This window comes from Clavelina lepadiformis, chromosome 7, assembly GCF_947623445.1.
Source record: "Clavelina lepadiformis chromosome 7, kaClaLepa1.1, whole genome shotgun sequence".
In the NCBI taxonomy this organism is placed as follows: domain Eukaryota; kingdom Metazoa; phylum Chordata; class Ascidiacea; order Aplousobranchia; family Clavelinidae; genus Clavelina; species Clavelina lepadiformis.
In genome coordinates this window covers 100,220-115,678 of record NC_135246.1, presented here as the reverse complement: position 1 = coordinate 115,678, position 15,459 = coordinate 100,220, and the positions used below count along the sequence as shown (strand labels likewise).

General features: G+C 39.2%; 2 protein-coding genes across 3 annotated transcripts; both read right to left on the bottom strand.

Moving 5' to 3' along the window:
* Positions 1-1,180: 1,180 nt before the first annotated feature.
* LOC143465571 (alkylglycerol monooxygenase-like) lies at positions 1,181-6,637 on the bottom strand. Its single transcript, XM_076963941.1, has 10 exons — positions 6,410-6,637; positions 5,567-5,694; positions 5,156-5,310; positions 4,523-4,626; positions 4,282-4,393; positions 3,845-3,961; positions 3,274-3,359; positions 2,733-2,867; positions 2,210-2,409; positions 1,181-1,582 (listed from the first exon to the last, which is right to left on the bottom strand). The coding sequence occupies exons 1-10, from the start codon at positions 6,605-6,607 to the stop codon at positions 1,384-1,386; spliced, it is 1,434 nt and encodes a 477-aa protein (XP_076820056.1). The 5' UTR covers positions 6,608-6,637; the 3' UTR covers positions 1,181-1,383.
* Positions 6,638-9,215: 2,578 nt separating this feature from the next.
* LOC143465932 (carbohydrate sulfotransferase 1-like) lies at positions 9,216-11,804 on the bottom strand. 2 transcript variants are annotated; one of them, XM_076964465.1, is made up of 6 exons: positions 11,446-11,804; positions 11,030-11,303; positions 10,762-10,960; positions 10,338-10,513; positions 10,074-10,182; positions 9,216-9,938 (listed from the first exon to the last, which is right to left on the bottom strand). In XM_076964465.1, exons 1-6 carry the CDS (start codon positions 11,723-11,725, stop codon positions 9,579-9,581), a joined length of 1,398 nt encoding a protein of 465 aa, XP_076820580.1. In that variant the 5' UTR covers positions 11,726-11,804; the 3' UTR covers positions 9,216-9,578. The 2 variants fall into 2 exon arrangements, with proteins under 2 accessions (XP_076820580.1, XP_076820581.1); XM_076964466.1 differs by having other exon boundaries at positions 9,790-9,933.
* Between the last annotated feature and the right edge of the window lie 3,655 nt (positions 11,805-15,459).

The following is a 15,459-nucleotide window of genomic DNA, read 5'->3' as shown; positions in this document are numbered from 1 at the left end:
AGACTGATGTGTAACGTATTAATATTTTTCCCGACCATGGCAAACTACCCAGTCACCGGGACAACTAGGAGTTACGAAGATCTGCCTTAAGCCTACTTGTATGCATAAGCTTTCTTCCCCAGGTCCAACCGGCAACCAAGTCCAAAACACTCAGAAATACATGACTCAGATTCAGGGGATTCCCGAAATATTGGCGTCAAATTGAAGCCATTTTTCATTACAGAAATTCTTGAGTTAAAATTGTGTTCGAGCCAGTATCGCAAAACTATAGCTCAGAGAGTACAATTCCGTCTCCAAATTTGAATGTTGTGGTGGCCGCTCAACGTCACATTAATGAGAAATATCTATCCCAAGTCCAAAAAGTTGTTTATCATCTGAAGGATCCACGTTTAAAATCCCGCCGCTTTGTCTTGCGGTACTTTGTGGAAGCAACACTTGTTGTTTTTTGTTCATATCAGTGAACGATATCATGAAGACCTACTAATTTGGAAACGAAGCTCATTGTGGTTTGTGAAGCGACTATATCATCCATAATGGATGTGTTATAATATATTCACACAAAAATTAGATAATATTTTGCAGCAGTTGGAAACGCATTTTCGTGCATTTACCAAGAGTAGAAAGATCCCGCCATTGTTTATGTGATTTATCATTCTATAATTAGTCTTAGTTCTTTTATCTCAGCAGTGAAACGGTTCTGGGGCTAAATTATCATTTGTCTAAAATTGCTCCTAATGGCGTGCCACTCAAATAGCCTATTATAACCAAAGTTCATCTCTTGGCCTGCTCGTGCGGCTTAGTCTTAAAAGTTAAAATCTGACAGAAGTGTTTTTACAAACAGAAGATTGGAATCTGGCACCTTAAGACCATATGCTTTCTGGCTTGTCAACGTAATAAGGGAGCCTGTATAGGGGAAGGTTACGTCATAAGCCTATTGCCGGCGGATTTAATTAGACGATTGTTGATCAAATACCTCTGACCTAACCTATAATAGCGCATCTCGACGAAATTTGTGACCATAAAGGAACCTGCGGTTCACACTTAAAGTTTCAGGTCCTGGCTTCAGATTCAAACCGAATTGAATTTCGTGGAAATAACGTAACGCTGTAATGTGCTCCTTACTGCTTGCATCTGACAAAATTCATCTCCAGGTTTAGTTTACATCAAGTTAAGAAGCTGGTTCGGCAAAACACTGATTTATTGCGATGCTCATTGAAGTAAAGTGCGATTAAGTATAAATCAGACCATGATTGCACCAAATTAATTATTAAAAGAAAATAGAAAAGTTAGGAAATATCACAGAGATTACTAGAAGAGGCAAAAACGTGGTTTCTGAATCAGATTCAAAGCAATTATCTTCACAATTGTCAACCCACGGGAAGTCTAATCAAGTTTTCCTTTATCCCTGTCGCCCATGACAAGCACCAGGAACCAGATGAAGGCAGAGAGCAGATAAAGCTGTTGCAGTCCCTGCACAACTATGCCAGGTAACTCGTGACTCTCCTCCAGATCGGTTTGTTGCGTCACAAAGAAGGTAGCTATCAGAAGGCAACGAACTAGCTCCGAGAAGTAAGCATACGGCCTGCAAGTAATTTCTGCTCAGATTACTCGTTCGTCATAACTTTATTACAAAACAATGTACGCATTAAGTGTCTTTCTCCATGACGTCAATTGAATAATTCCATTTGAAATGCAAGACAAGGACACCATGTGTTACACCATGGTACAATTTGGCTACCGCTGGGTTGCAATTAAAATGTTATAAACAGCAATTCGTGTATAATCAAAACATTGGAATATTCTTAACCCTATTCTAACTGGGCTTGGCTTCTCCCGCACACTGTCATATCAAAACGTGGCGTACAGTTGCATTGTTTGCTGTAGAAACTTGAAATTTGGTGACTTTTCCTAAAAAATGTTCAGCTATCTGTCCATGCTTGTTTGATAAAGTTGGATTTTGTAATTTTTAAGATATTGCGATATTTTCATAATTTTCCTCTGCTTTTCTCTGCTCTCCGCATTGAAGCGTATTACTCATTTACGCACCAATAACTCGACTAACTATTCTCTTTCGTTCTCTTCTCGCGGTCAGCTGGTTTTCCGCACAGCGGGGACGGCCACACCTAGTTTTTTAGTAAACTCGCGAGCCTGGTTAGGATAGGGTTAAGGAAACTGTAAACAAAATGTGATTATGAGCTATTAATCTCACTTCTTATCAAACAGAAAACCCATACACATAGCCGTGCTCATCTGTATGGTGACGTCAAGTGCTTGGCTGGGAGCACTCAGCGTGTGACGTAGGAGCATTAGTTTGTCGTATAACGGCACCAAGCCCACATAATGGACCAAGGCATAAGCTGATATCCAGTTGGAAACATTTGGATCGTGTTTGATGATCGGTTTCTCGACCTGGAATTAATAGACTTGTGAGTCATGCTTCAAAATCCTTAAATATTAAAAAGTACTTGGGCAGGTCAGGAAAAAATAAGCCTCATATCAAGGATAAAAAGAAACTTCACCATCACTGGCCTTATATGGCGCTAGTGGGGACTTCATCGAACAATTGTTCAATTTAAGTGAATTTTCGTTCATTGATTCCGGAAAGCCCCAAGTAAACATTTTCACTATTTTACCCCGACAATATAACAAGAGTAATCGAAAGCACAAAGTATTAGGGCCAGGTGGAGTGTCACCCACACAGTGAAGCCACTGCACCGTGCTATGCTGTTCACCTGCGGGAGGTCATTGAAGTCTCCACAACGGGGCTTCCCCGGACTCCATCCAGGTCCTTTGACGAGAACAGAAATCTTATTCCAAAAACCTTCCGTGTTCCAGAAGCGCACGCACAAGCTCTGCAGTGAGCCAAGCTGCACAGGGAAATATGATTTAGATATTCAATGATTGTTGCAAGTGTCTGGTTTGAAGTAAAACTTTGTAGTTCTTTTAACGGAAACACTATTACAAAGATCACTATTAACTGAACATTTTGGTAAAATATTTTTAAAAAAAACAATTCATGGTCAGGTAATTTCAAACAAAATACAATCGTGAAAAGTCTCAGTTTTTGGCCTTCATTGAATAGTCTATGACATCACAAGAGCCTTCATATACGTCACAATAATTTTGCAATTTTCCTTTGCTTGTAATTGCCTAACCAAGAATTAATTTTCAAAACCATTTTACGAGAATATTCAGTGAGTAGTGTTCATTCATATAAGATCAACTTGTTTTTGGACTTGCCCCTCACTTTAAGGGGTAGTTCCATTTGCTTACCTGGACATAGATGGGGTCAAATGAGTTCAGAGGGTGGACAAGGCCATAAGCTAAATCTTCTTCCTTGCGCTCCGCAGCGAAAGTTCCTGGAAATACAAAAACTTATGTCATCAACACTTTATTGACCATCACTGGAGTGATTGTGGCTGCAATTATATCAGCAGTAGTGCCTAAACATAATTTTTATTATCTTCATGCAATGATCAACTTACTCAAATTATCTTCATGCAGTCACTGACTTACATAAGTAATCTTCATGCAATCACCGACTTACTCAAATTGTCTTCATGCAATCACCGACTTACTCAAATTGTCTTCATGCAATCACCGACTTACTCAAATTGTCTTCATACAATCACCGACTTACTCAAATTGTCTTCATGCAATCACCGACTTACTCAAATTGTCTTCATGCAATCACCGACTTACTCAAATTGTCAAAATTACTGCACAATTGGCCAAAGTCACTACATGATTACACACAAGTCCATCAAACTGCATTTGCCTGCAAGAGGTATCTTTTACTCAGAGCAATCTATTGCCCAAGACTTGTTATTGAGTCGTATCTCACCAAACATGCGATCCCAGATGATCAATGCTCCAGCATAGTTCTTGTCAATACAGTATGGGTTCCTTCCGTGGTGGACTCTGTGGTGGCTTGGCGTGTTCAGAATGTACTCCAAAGGACCTGTGAAATATAAGCCGAGGTTTATCACAGTGTCTCTGGGATTTTATTTGAAGGCACATGGACATATTACAACTGCATTCATCAACTCATCATAAACAGTTTGAGACAAAGCGAGAAACACTTTTTCTGGTAACAAAGTTCAGACTGCAGTGCCAGAATTAAGTTCAGACCAACGAAAATTATGCACAAAGATTGTTGTTGTACTGACAAAAACAACAGCGGGTCTAACAACAAGAATAATTTCTGTGGCTTTTACCTCGGCAATGCATTTGATACAAATTATTACGCAGCTACGATTATTATGACACAATAGAACATACCTAAATTGTCTATCAGCTCGGTGTGGATCCAGAATTGAAATAAGATGTTGACCTGGCTGTGCACCAGATGGACGGATGGTGGAATGAACAAGGCATTGGGCAAATAAATGAACTACAAAAACATATTTTTGATAAAAATACAAAATTTCATGGAATTATCAACATATTATCCACTTGATTGAAATTTTGTTTGAAAATTTAAAACCTATAGAAAAGAGCAAAATAGAAATCAAAATCCTACCATTGATACAAAACCTTGCAGTGAAGACTGCCGGAGTGCGGTTGCGAGATTATAATCCTCTGAACTGTGATGTGTCTGATGACTTATCCAGAAAATGTTCACTTCTGAGGTGGAAAAATGAGGAATTGTAAATGAAGACAAAATGATGAAAGCACCAAATGTTACAAAGTTGCGAGTTTAGGTTTTCCCGAGTCAAGTTAAATTGGTGTCTGAAAGTCAAGTCCGCTTTATTGATATATAATTTGTTGCCAAATGTCACAGCACACTCTAGTTTGACTCAATAAAAAATTTGTTCAAAACAAATATGAAATAGTTTTTTTTGGATACGTCCTTTCTTCGGGCATAGTAATATTTTGGGGAAATCACCTTAACTGGACTAGGGTCAAGTCACGTTAACAAAAATAAGTAGGTCAAGCCAATAACTGGAATATTTGCAACAATGCAGACAATATTCTGCAATGTGTTATACGAGGCAGACTGTCGTTGATATCTGTGAAAAATAAATCTTCTGGTGCGACAACAAGAATGCATAAAAATTCTATCCATTCCCCAACAATCACTAGCACAGGTACAGTGAATACATTCATGGCTACACAAGCAAATACACAAAATAGAATAGTACGGAGCACCTACCATGCGCCAGCCTATGGAACCAGTAATAAGCAAAATCCATCCCGATAAATGAGAGGATCCAGGTGTAGTTGGAGTCCCAGGGCAAGTCAAAGAGTCGGAAGCGATCATAGACGTTGATGTAGAGGACAAGTTCAATTGAACGCTTACTGACCAGCCTGTTAGGTCAGATTAAAAACAACTTTAAGCAAATAACACGACATGCACAGTGAGAAGACATAGCCAAGTCTTCTACTGTTGTTGAGGGCGAGAGAGTGGAACTGTCTTTTAAAAATAGTTATTTGTGATCATGACCGACATTTAATGTTGTTAGAAGTGAAAAACTATTCTAGTTAGCTCTGTGTAGCAATCAGTGGCATTATCAGGCCATCATTTGCTTTATATGTTAATGTACGAAGAAGTGAAGATGGTTACCGAATTAATCTGGAAGCCACTCCTGCGTTTAGACTGGTGATGGTGTCATTGACTCGAAGGGTTCTCCTCCCCTTCAGGAGACAAACAATCAGCTCGAGAATGATGAGAGAAAAAAACGCAGGAACCGCCTAAAACAATATCCCCAAAAAAGCCTTAAGCATGTTCACATATAAAGATCAAATGATGAAATATGGCAACAGAAGGTCAAGTTACTTTGCTTGATTATCAGCATTTTGATGAAACAAGAATAAAAAATATAACAGATTCCAATATGCACAAATATCAAAATCTATTAATCGAATTCTCACAAACCCAACCTGTTTCAATTTGGCTCAACCCTATAATTGCCTTTGTTTGGCTTTAATTTAGCAGAGTTACCCGTACAATTCTTTATGTTGTGCAGCATGGTAGCTGAAGTTGATCAGTTGATCAATTGATCGCATTTCGCAAGCGTCTTATTACTATCGTTATGACATCTAAACCCTAATGCTTTGTGGAAGCATTGTGTTTCGTTTTTATTTTTCGATTAAAATTACCGAGTATTCCGACATGAGATCATCACGTTTCATTCATCGAAGTCTAACTTTATTCAAAAATATTGTTTCGATGCAGAGTGAAGCCGTTTAATTTTGCACCAACAAAGAGAAGATTTTGTGCAGGAAAATTACAACCATTAAGTTTCTTATTCATCGTAATTTCTCTAAAAGTGCTGACACTTTCACTTTAAAAGGTGGAGACATCAAAATTTTCACATGCAGTGCCCAACACAAACCAGCACACGTTAACATGAACAACGTCAAACACGGAGAAGCCACACCAGTGACCAGTGGCCAGGTCACTCACCGCACTGGTGTAGTCAGGTACGTGGCTCACATCTCGGAAAGATGATTCGCTTGGCAAGATGAAATAGAAGAGAGACCTCAAACTTTCAAAAAATCCTGGTTTGTAAGCCTCAAGATGGGGCACCAGAGTTATCTGAGACACATTCATTGACTCTACTTCAAAACACACCTGAAATGGAAACTGACTCCACAGTGTCATAAATTTTAAGTAAGGGCTTTGACTGGACTTGGTTATAAGCCGTAGCAGATGACAAGGCAACAGTACCCTCGACATTTTTCAAGACTGTGCTTGCTGTGCCCAAACATTTCACATTTATTTCTGGAAAATGAAGCCAACAAGCTCGGTGTTTTGCCTGCTAGACTGCAAATTGCACCTGGTTCACCAATTCTCACCCATATATTAGGTGTCCCACACTCAGTAGCCCCGAGTTTGGCCGTTCCGCACCCCTGAAATCTCATCGAGAAATACCATAATTTCCAATCTGGTTACAACCCTGGTTACTAGTGATATTACACTAATACAGTATTAAAATAATGAAATTATAGTCGTAATGTTGCAGGAGTGTGACTGAATGCCATATGAACGTATTACTAGACATATGAATGTGCTAGAAGAAATCTCACATGCTCCCTCGAACTGATTTGTAATTAACCAGGTGAATTTTTGGTTGTTTAACTTAATACGATGCTTAAGTTTGTATGATCGGACAAATCCGGCAAACAAAGTTGGCTTATGTCCCAATTTTCTAGCACAGAATTGACCCCTATGTTGCATCATGCAATTGTTTTTATTTTAATTGTGATAATGTTCGAATGAAATTGTTATTATATTCATGAAATTGTTGACCAATGAAACTATTATTTCATTCATGTTATTTTATTTGATTTCCTTCTTTCCTAACTGGCACACAACCTAATGGGGAAACAGCATGCTTAACTTTAGTTTCCATTAATTGCTAGTATTTAATTTAATCACTATTCCCTTCAAGTTTGTGTCGTACCGATGTCATTCGGATTACGTTACGAGGTCATTCGATTGTGCTAGCCATCGTGTGTGCACGCTCTGTGTGAACGGATGTTGAATTCCATCAATCTGTTACAGTAATCATCTATTCATTGAGCATTTATTACCATGTCAATGTAGTAATTATAAAATACAATTATAAGTGTCCAAGATTTAATCTTAATCCAGTACAGTTTGTTTCATTTCACCTCGACAAAGCCAATTAGGAAATATTTAGCGCCAGATCAATTCAAGAAATAATCCTATAGAGCTCTGGTGACTTATCCTGGTATATTTCTGGAGCATCGTCTGATAAATGTTAGTGGTGTGGCATTCTATGCCTCTAAAGTGATTGTTTGGATATAACCAGTGTGCGAGTTGGCAATTGCAGGTTCAAATCATAGTAAATGGTGCGTCGTTTGGCAACAGCCAAAAGTGAGAGGATAGATACGGCCACCTGGGCCCATTCAGATCTTTACAATAGTAGGCTGCCCATATGGAAAGAAAGTAGTTATCTGGTGCACTGAATGGTTCAAAAAACCGACATTGTAAGCCAAGTAATACCCAAACAGCGGTATTTAGTGCACAGCAGCATTAAAATTACGCTGTCCGGTGCACAAAAACCTTACAAGGCATATGGGGTGGTTGAGAAATATTTTCCAAAATGAATATAAAATGGCAAGAATTTAACTGCCTGCCAGTCTAGTGCAAAAATGCACAAGAGCACGAACATCTCAAAGTTCCGAGTTAACAGTTACATAATCACAGTCGTATACGATGCCATCTTATTTTGACGTATCCATAAATAAGTAACGTCACAAAAATTCACCATTTGCAACCCATAACTCATAAGTATCTGGTAAAATCCCCTTTCAGAAGTCAAAAGTCCAAAATACACTTTTTTCGAGCTTTTGTTTCACTACTTTCCCTTAATAAACCGAACAATTTTTAGCGGGTGAAATGATTTTACGACCCTTAAATCTAATCTTCTAAAAACATATAATTATAATATAGAATTAGCTAACAGTAAAATCGAGTAATCAACGAAGGGGAATCCCAATCAGTTGGCGTCTATCAGATGCCACATAAAATATCCGAACAATGATCTCTACAAACAGTGTTTTTAGAGATCAATGCATACGAATCGATTTGTAGTTTTCATAAAAATTTAATACAGTATCTCTATAAATAGTCAGAAAAACAGCTCTAAAATCGGCAAACATGCATAGAATGGCCCCATCCGGCTTTCTGCTGAAACCCGACTTCACTTGTGCCACCAAGTGACGAATTATTCAGTCACGCCTTTATGACAAGTTCAGCCATTGAGTTGGCGCTGTGTCTGATCCTCGCTAAAATCACCGCTATAGGCGCTATTGGCATTCTTCCCGATCCCAACTTTGTGGAAATTGATAAAAGCTGGAACCGATTGGCAAGATTGGGGCAACTTGCAACAATATTGGGGTGAACTAGTTTGTGCTGCGCAAGAAATGTTGACTACAGATGGAAGAAAAATTGGCGGCTGAGTCATTGGTATTGTGACGGTTACGTCACGAGTCATGAGTTGCGTTCATTATGACGGATGTGTTTGTTGTGTAATACTTCACACAAGTAATACACAAACGAATAAAATTAATTTGCCATAGTGTCATCGCCAGGAATAATGCTGAGTCATTTATATCGGGTTGGTTTGAGCAAAATGAATAATTTCGCCGGAGACGAATTTATTGTATTATCTTTTCACCGACAATCATCTGGGTCTTTAGCCTTCATACTTAGAAATTTGATCGACGAAATATCTAAATACTAAGTTATTGAAAATGGATTAGAATTTATTGCAAAAACTTCACCGTTTTCAAAACAAATAAAAATATTGATAAAACAGCAAAATGCTTTAAAGAAATTCAAAATTATGGTGCCGTTATTGAGAGGTGTAAACGAACACAAACATTTTGTGAAAAAGTGCAAATTTAACTTTGTAAGTTAAACCGAAAACATTACAGATATACGATATATGAAAACGTTACAGACATTTGCTAACCTTTAAAAAGCTAAATCCATCACAGGCAAAATAAACAGCGTAATATCACAACAAAACGCAGCATATGTCGCAGAAACCAAACGTTTAATTTAAAAAAATAGTTAAAAATGTAAAAACTTATAAAATAGTTCAACATAAATTAAAATTGGAAGGGGAACACAGAGTTCGAATGAAAGGTGGAGTACGTTCAGTAAATTGTGTCTCGTTTACAGACAGATAACGGAGCTCATTCATTACGTCACTGCATTTCGCTTGAACATACGAAATTTGATTAAAATTTAACTTCGCTATCCACTGCCGCCAGGTGGCGCTAGAATTTCTAGTTGTAGTGTACGGATCGTGCAAGATGGCTTGCTTGAGAGCTTTCCGCTTGACGTGTTCGACGCTATGCTGCGCGCGCGGAAGCCTTTTAAGAGCTTTCTTCTCTTTCCTGATCAGCGTTTTAAAAACTCTGAAGCCGCGAATGTCTCCCATATTACGCAAACTGCCCTGGAAAAAGTCATAAGTTGTTTTTGTGTGAACTTTTCCAGCGCAAAATAGCTTCCTTTGTGGCAATGGCTGGTTCAAACACATTTATAAATAATAACCAGGTATGTTACGGAGAAACTTTCAAAGCAATTTCACCTTCGTGTTTGCGTAGATCCAACGTTTCATGGTGGAGGTCATACCGACGCCGACAAACTTGTAGATTTTTTCAGCGAATTTTAGTGGAAATTGACAAATGTCTTCATATCTGCTTAAAATTAAATTGTTATAAATAAGAAAATTAGTAACAAAATACCAAAGAAAATCTCAATTATTATTGTGAAACAAGATGTAGGTTTGATGATTGACGTCATATGATTGATAGAATCTAGTTTTCTTGACGTCACCATCTCAAGCACCCACCTCATTATTTTGTATTTGTTTCTCAGCCAATCAGGTTGACCGCGTGCGAACTTCACATTTTCTAGATTTCGATCGCACATTTTCACGACCCCTTGCAACGTCATACGGGAAGTCCCCTCTTGAACCCTCAACCTTGAACTCAGGACGCCACGTGGGTCTCGCATTAGGTGAATCACCTACAAGTTGGTCATGGATGGTTAAAAGCGCTTTAATGGGAACAGTAGCGCAGTTTTTCTATTTTAGCCACGCTAGGTCCCCTTGCTTTTGGCTGGAGTTATATGGGTGGCGCTAGTGGGTAAAATGGTACTTATGGCACCTTTGTGAATGATTGATGTGTTCTTACACAAGCTAGGTGCTAACGTCACGTAATAATTTGGTTCTAACGTCACAAGAAATGCAATTGATTCGTCATAAGCAAATTAACCTTTACGTCAATATTCGAATCTTCCAGAATCGATTTTAGATTGTTTACATGGCACAAACGAATCACTTTGATCACGACCAGCGACGATTCCGCGCATTTACTTGACGCCATTGTCGAGTTCACTGGACCGCATCTAGAGCACGTGACGTTGTTTCCGGTTGTGCAGAACTGTCCTGCGCAGAGCGCTTTGCTCTTCTCTCTGCAATGACACAAATGACTCCTTGAACATTTCGAGATGCTTTGAATGGTCTCGGAACAAGTTTTTTACCTGAAGCAGAAGTTGTTCGGGATACATTTCTGGCCAAGACCTTTTATTTTCTCCTGATCGATCGGTCTTCCGGCCTCAGCGAAGACGAGAGGTTGATCTCTGATGTTGCACTTGAGCAGGTCATGGAGGTGTCTGGTCTTCTTCTTCTCACTGTAGGAGCATTTCTCATCAAATGTGACGAGAGGTTCGAAGATGTAGAAGACGTCGGATCTTTGGTTGAAGAACTGACCGAGGAAAGTTGACCCCGACCTATGGTTGGTTACTATGATCAATCCTGCGAGTTGGATAAGTTTATGATGCAGGATGACGTCAGAAGATTTTAGTGAACCACAGTCTTATTTTATTTTATATTGTTTTGAGATAGCTGCCCAGTCATTAACTTCAAACAAAACGATTTCTGCTGAGGCAAAACGCACCTTTCTTCTTGGAGCTCTTAATCTGGTTGGCATGGCTACCACCATGGTCCAAGGTATCCAAGGTGACGTAGTTGGGCGTCGGATGCCAAACTCCAGTGATGTAGACGTAAGCTATGGTGATTCCCCCACAGAACAGGGTTAAGAGCAAGATTAACTTACGGATGAACTTACTATATGACGTCATGCGATAGTCGGGGATTGCGGGAAGTCCAATTCTAGAAACGACTTTTTTCAAACTTGTACTTCTAAGGTCGGCGATCCAGGGGTCATGTGGACGCATACTAGGCGCGGGTCTTATCCCCGAAACATGTTCCTACCAAGCATCTGCAAGGAACCAAGCACTGGTTTAACGTGGTCGCAGAAATACAGCGACTTGCAAATACAAGACCGTTCTTTGCGAAGGCACAAACGAATGTAGGCCTAAACATAATTTCCGGCGCGATTAACCCAGATATTCACTTAAGTTCCTGCTCAAGCGCACATTAGTCTCAACGTGACAACGAATGAGTAAAAATTCTAAACCTTTTCTATTGGCAAATCATGAACCGGTGTGAGTGGCAATGAAAGTTTAAAATCTACAAAATATGGCGGTTATGTTGGGAGAAAGCGCGCGGCTAAGCTGGTTCCGTTTTTTTAGGAAATATTATACTTAGATTACAAACAAGATTTAGTTCATACATTTAGGTCACTTAAACTCACACAAATTCTTGAAAAAATAGTTTTAATCATTCAATTTAAGTCGGTCTCAGAAGATGACGGCTTAAAAGAGTGACAACGCAGGTGATTTATTAGCGAAGAATTGCTTGGTCACGCTCTAGCTACCAAGAACAGATCTCGAAGTCAAACAGTTGCGCTTGGTTGCGGTTTAGCGCAAACGTTGAGACTCTAGTAAGCAACTTATGGTCGTTCCAAGCCAAGTGCTTGGATATACGTCATCATACGTCATCTGCCCTTGGCAAAACCACAACTTTTACTTGGATGGGTCGGTGTACAACTGGCTGGTTCCATCTTTAACTTTCGATCTCATTCACGTTCACTTCACACTTTTACTTTATGATCAAACACTTTAAACTTTTCCAATTAAACTCTGTTAAATCATTACACTTCGATGACATCATAATTACATTAGACCTGTCGTGTGATGTCCGCAAAAACCGTCTATTATGTAATCCCTACGTCATTCCAAGTAAAGCGCAGTCAAACATGACAAAAGTGTGAGTAATATTGAACTTCAATGCACCTCGGCATAGACAACTATGAAATTCAACACCAAGCTTTGACTTTAGGATATAATCTGCACTCAGCAGTGACTCAATCCTGCCAGACCTCACTAATACAACAACCCACCCTTCAATCCACCATCTTTCACCAGACAAAGCGTTATTGTGAGCTCACACAGCGGTTTCACGCTTCAATGACCACCATTCTCGCGTGTTGAAGCACGCGAGCGACCTTCGCCCATTTCGCTGCCGGGCTAGCAGCGGTTTCCTGCGAGCAAAAGAGCTCAAGAAGCTCCCAAGCCCGCGCTGTTTATTGTGGGCGTTTCCATCGAACAATTATTTTGTTTTTTCGGTATTTTGGCGATGGGGCCCGAACCCAGAAGACGTAAAACGCGCATGAAAATAACGATAGTGTAAAACCCCAAAACAGAAAAAACAATCAAGAATTTAGTTTAAATCCAGGTTTTTGAAAAATTTGAAACTTTTTTTCCGACTCAAATAGTATTTTTATTTGTGCATGTTGCGTAAATTTAGAAACCATTTATTTGATTTGACCGGGGTCTTACTTTCCAGTTGACTCGAAACACTTCTAAAAGATTTTACTTGTCGTTTAGAAGGTAAAGGCCTTCACTTGACTGTTAAAAACCGGTTTAAGTTTGACCACAGCGAGGCCAGCGACGCAATCTAAGTATTTGCCAACCATGAGCTTTAACGCACACGTCAGCTAAATCAATATGCTCTAGGACGAGGTCGAAGAGTGGAGCTGATGCACTGGCGTTATAGCAAATAAAGACATTATTTTGTTCGTAAATGTGTATATGTACATTGCTGGCCCATAAGTGAGACTAACTTGAACATGTGCCGATGTATAGACATCACTTGGCGTGTAGAGACGTTGCCAAAGTGCGTCTGTGGTTGAAATGTGGTGCTTTGCCGCTACCTAGCGGTCATGATTTATAGTACCACAACCCAACTGAGCATTCGATAAAAATATACGGCTACAATTATTTCTTATACGGTTCATTGCGAATTCTTATTTGGTCGGAAATCTCTCAAATTTTCGAGCTGTAACTCGTCCAATTTTAAAGCAAAACCGCTCAAATCTAGTCATGGGTAAGATCGTGACAGTGTGCCACGGCAACCGGAATTTGCATGAATTTCTTTGAATAGAATTTGCGATAGAGCACTTTATGTTTCAAAAATACTTCGAGTTCAAAATCTTCAATGATTTCGATATATGTCGACCCTAATTCGACAAACAGGGACATCGGAATTTAAAATAGAATTTTTTACAGCTTTCTGTCCTAAAGCTTGGCTTAAACAATTACTATAAAAGATGGAAATATTCCTTTCAGTCCATACGAATGGCTAAATCCGTGCATTCTTTTCCCCTTTCCTATGGGCTAATCCTTGACGAATGGGGTGCAGTTTACGACGTATAGTTTTCGAGTAATTAACGATTGAAAATGTGTGTGTACTGTCGGACACACCTATTTAAAATCGTAAAGTCGCGAGCCCGGTGTGGATAGGGTTAAGCGTGAAGCGAGTCTTTTTTGGGAGAGTTAAGCATTCTAATAAATAACATTTCGATTTCATTCTCAACCTTCTAATTCTCGGCGTTACGAAAACACAAAAGCCGTGTGTTTACCATAAAATTACATTAACTATCCGACTTGGATAAAACGAAAGCACCCGAAGAGCCAAAAAGACGTCTTCTTACGCTGTCAATTTGAGGAGACACAGACTTCCAAATCATCAGGGTTCGGCATTTTTATGAGGGAATGTCGCATTGTTTTGCCAATGCAACGGCCTAATTTAAAGTCCTGGGTAGGGTCAGTTCGGATATCAATAATTTTTACTATCCGGATAACGGATATATCCGTATATTTGGAATTTATCTAACCGGTTAACCGAATAATAACTGCTAGGTGAGACAATCGATTTCACGAGGTTTGCATGAAAAATGGATTGTAAAATCATTACTAAGTTTTATTGTAGATCTACGTACACGCGCAGTACGAGCGAATACGAGAAAAATCACGCAAATTTAATGTTCACTGCTTCTGCAACCCCCTCCTTATAAAGCACGATGCATCAATTGTGAAATCCGGTAGACGGGACCGGAGTTTTTTAGTAGCCCCAAACTGGATTATCAGTTTTCAAACGTTTAAATTTCATCTCTTAAATTTACTCACTTCAAACTAGGTTGTAGTCAACTGACACTTCACAGACTTTACCTTGCCATGAGAATGCAGTCTTCTATTAAAAGAATCATTCATTATGCTTTCTTTGTGACCTGATAGTAAATTTCACTCGTGCATTTTACGAGTACCGTAGTTGAAAGTATAAGACAATAGAAGTGTGAACAAAGGTTTAATTGCGCTCAGCGGGAGTCAGCCTCTACGTAACAAAGAATGTTCAAACTTACTAAAAAGTGTAAAACGCATTAGCAACGATACTCTTCCTAAACAACCTGCGGTTAATCGGTTAACCGTTATCCCTACTAAACCGAGGAATTGTTCAGGGGAAACTTGAAAAATGAACGTGGCAAGTAACTTTTTCAAGAAGCCAGGTATTTTTTTCAGACGTCAGTTTCCGGAAATTCTGGAATATTGTCCCCTAAAAAAACGACAGCCTCACTGGCAGGTACTTTGTTCTGAAAATTGAGCTGAAAAAGTGAATTTCTCAACACTCTATCCACTTGGGCCGGGTTCAACTTCAATGCATTCCTGTGTGATCCCGAAATCTTTTGAAGTCGTTTATAACCTCGTCCCAGTTAAAGCAGTTAGTTCTT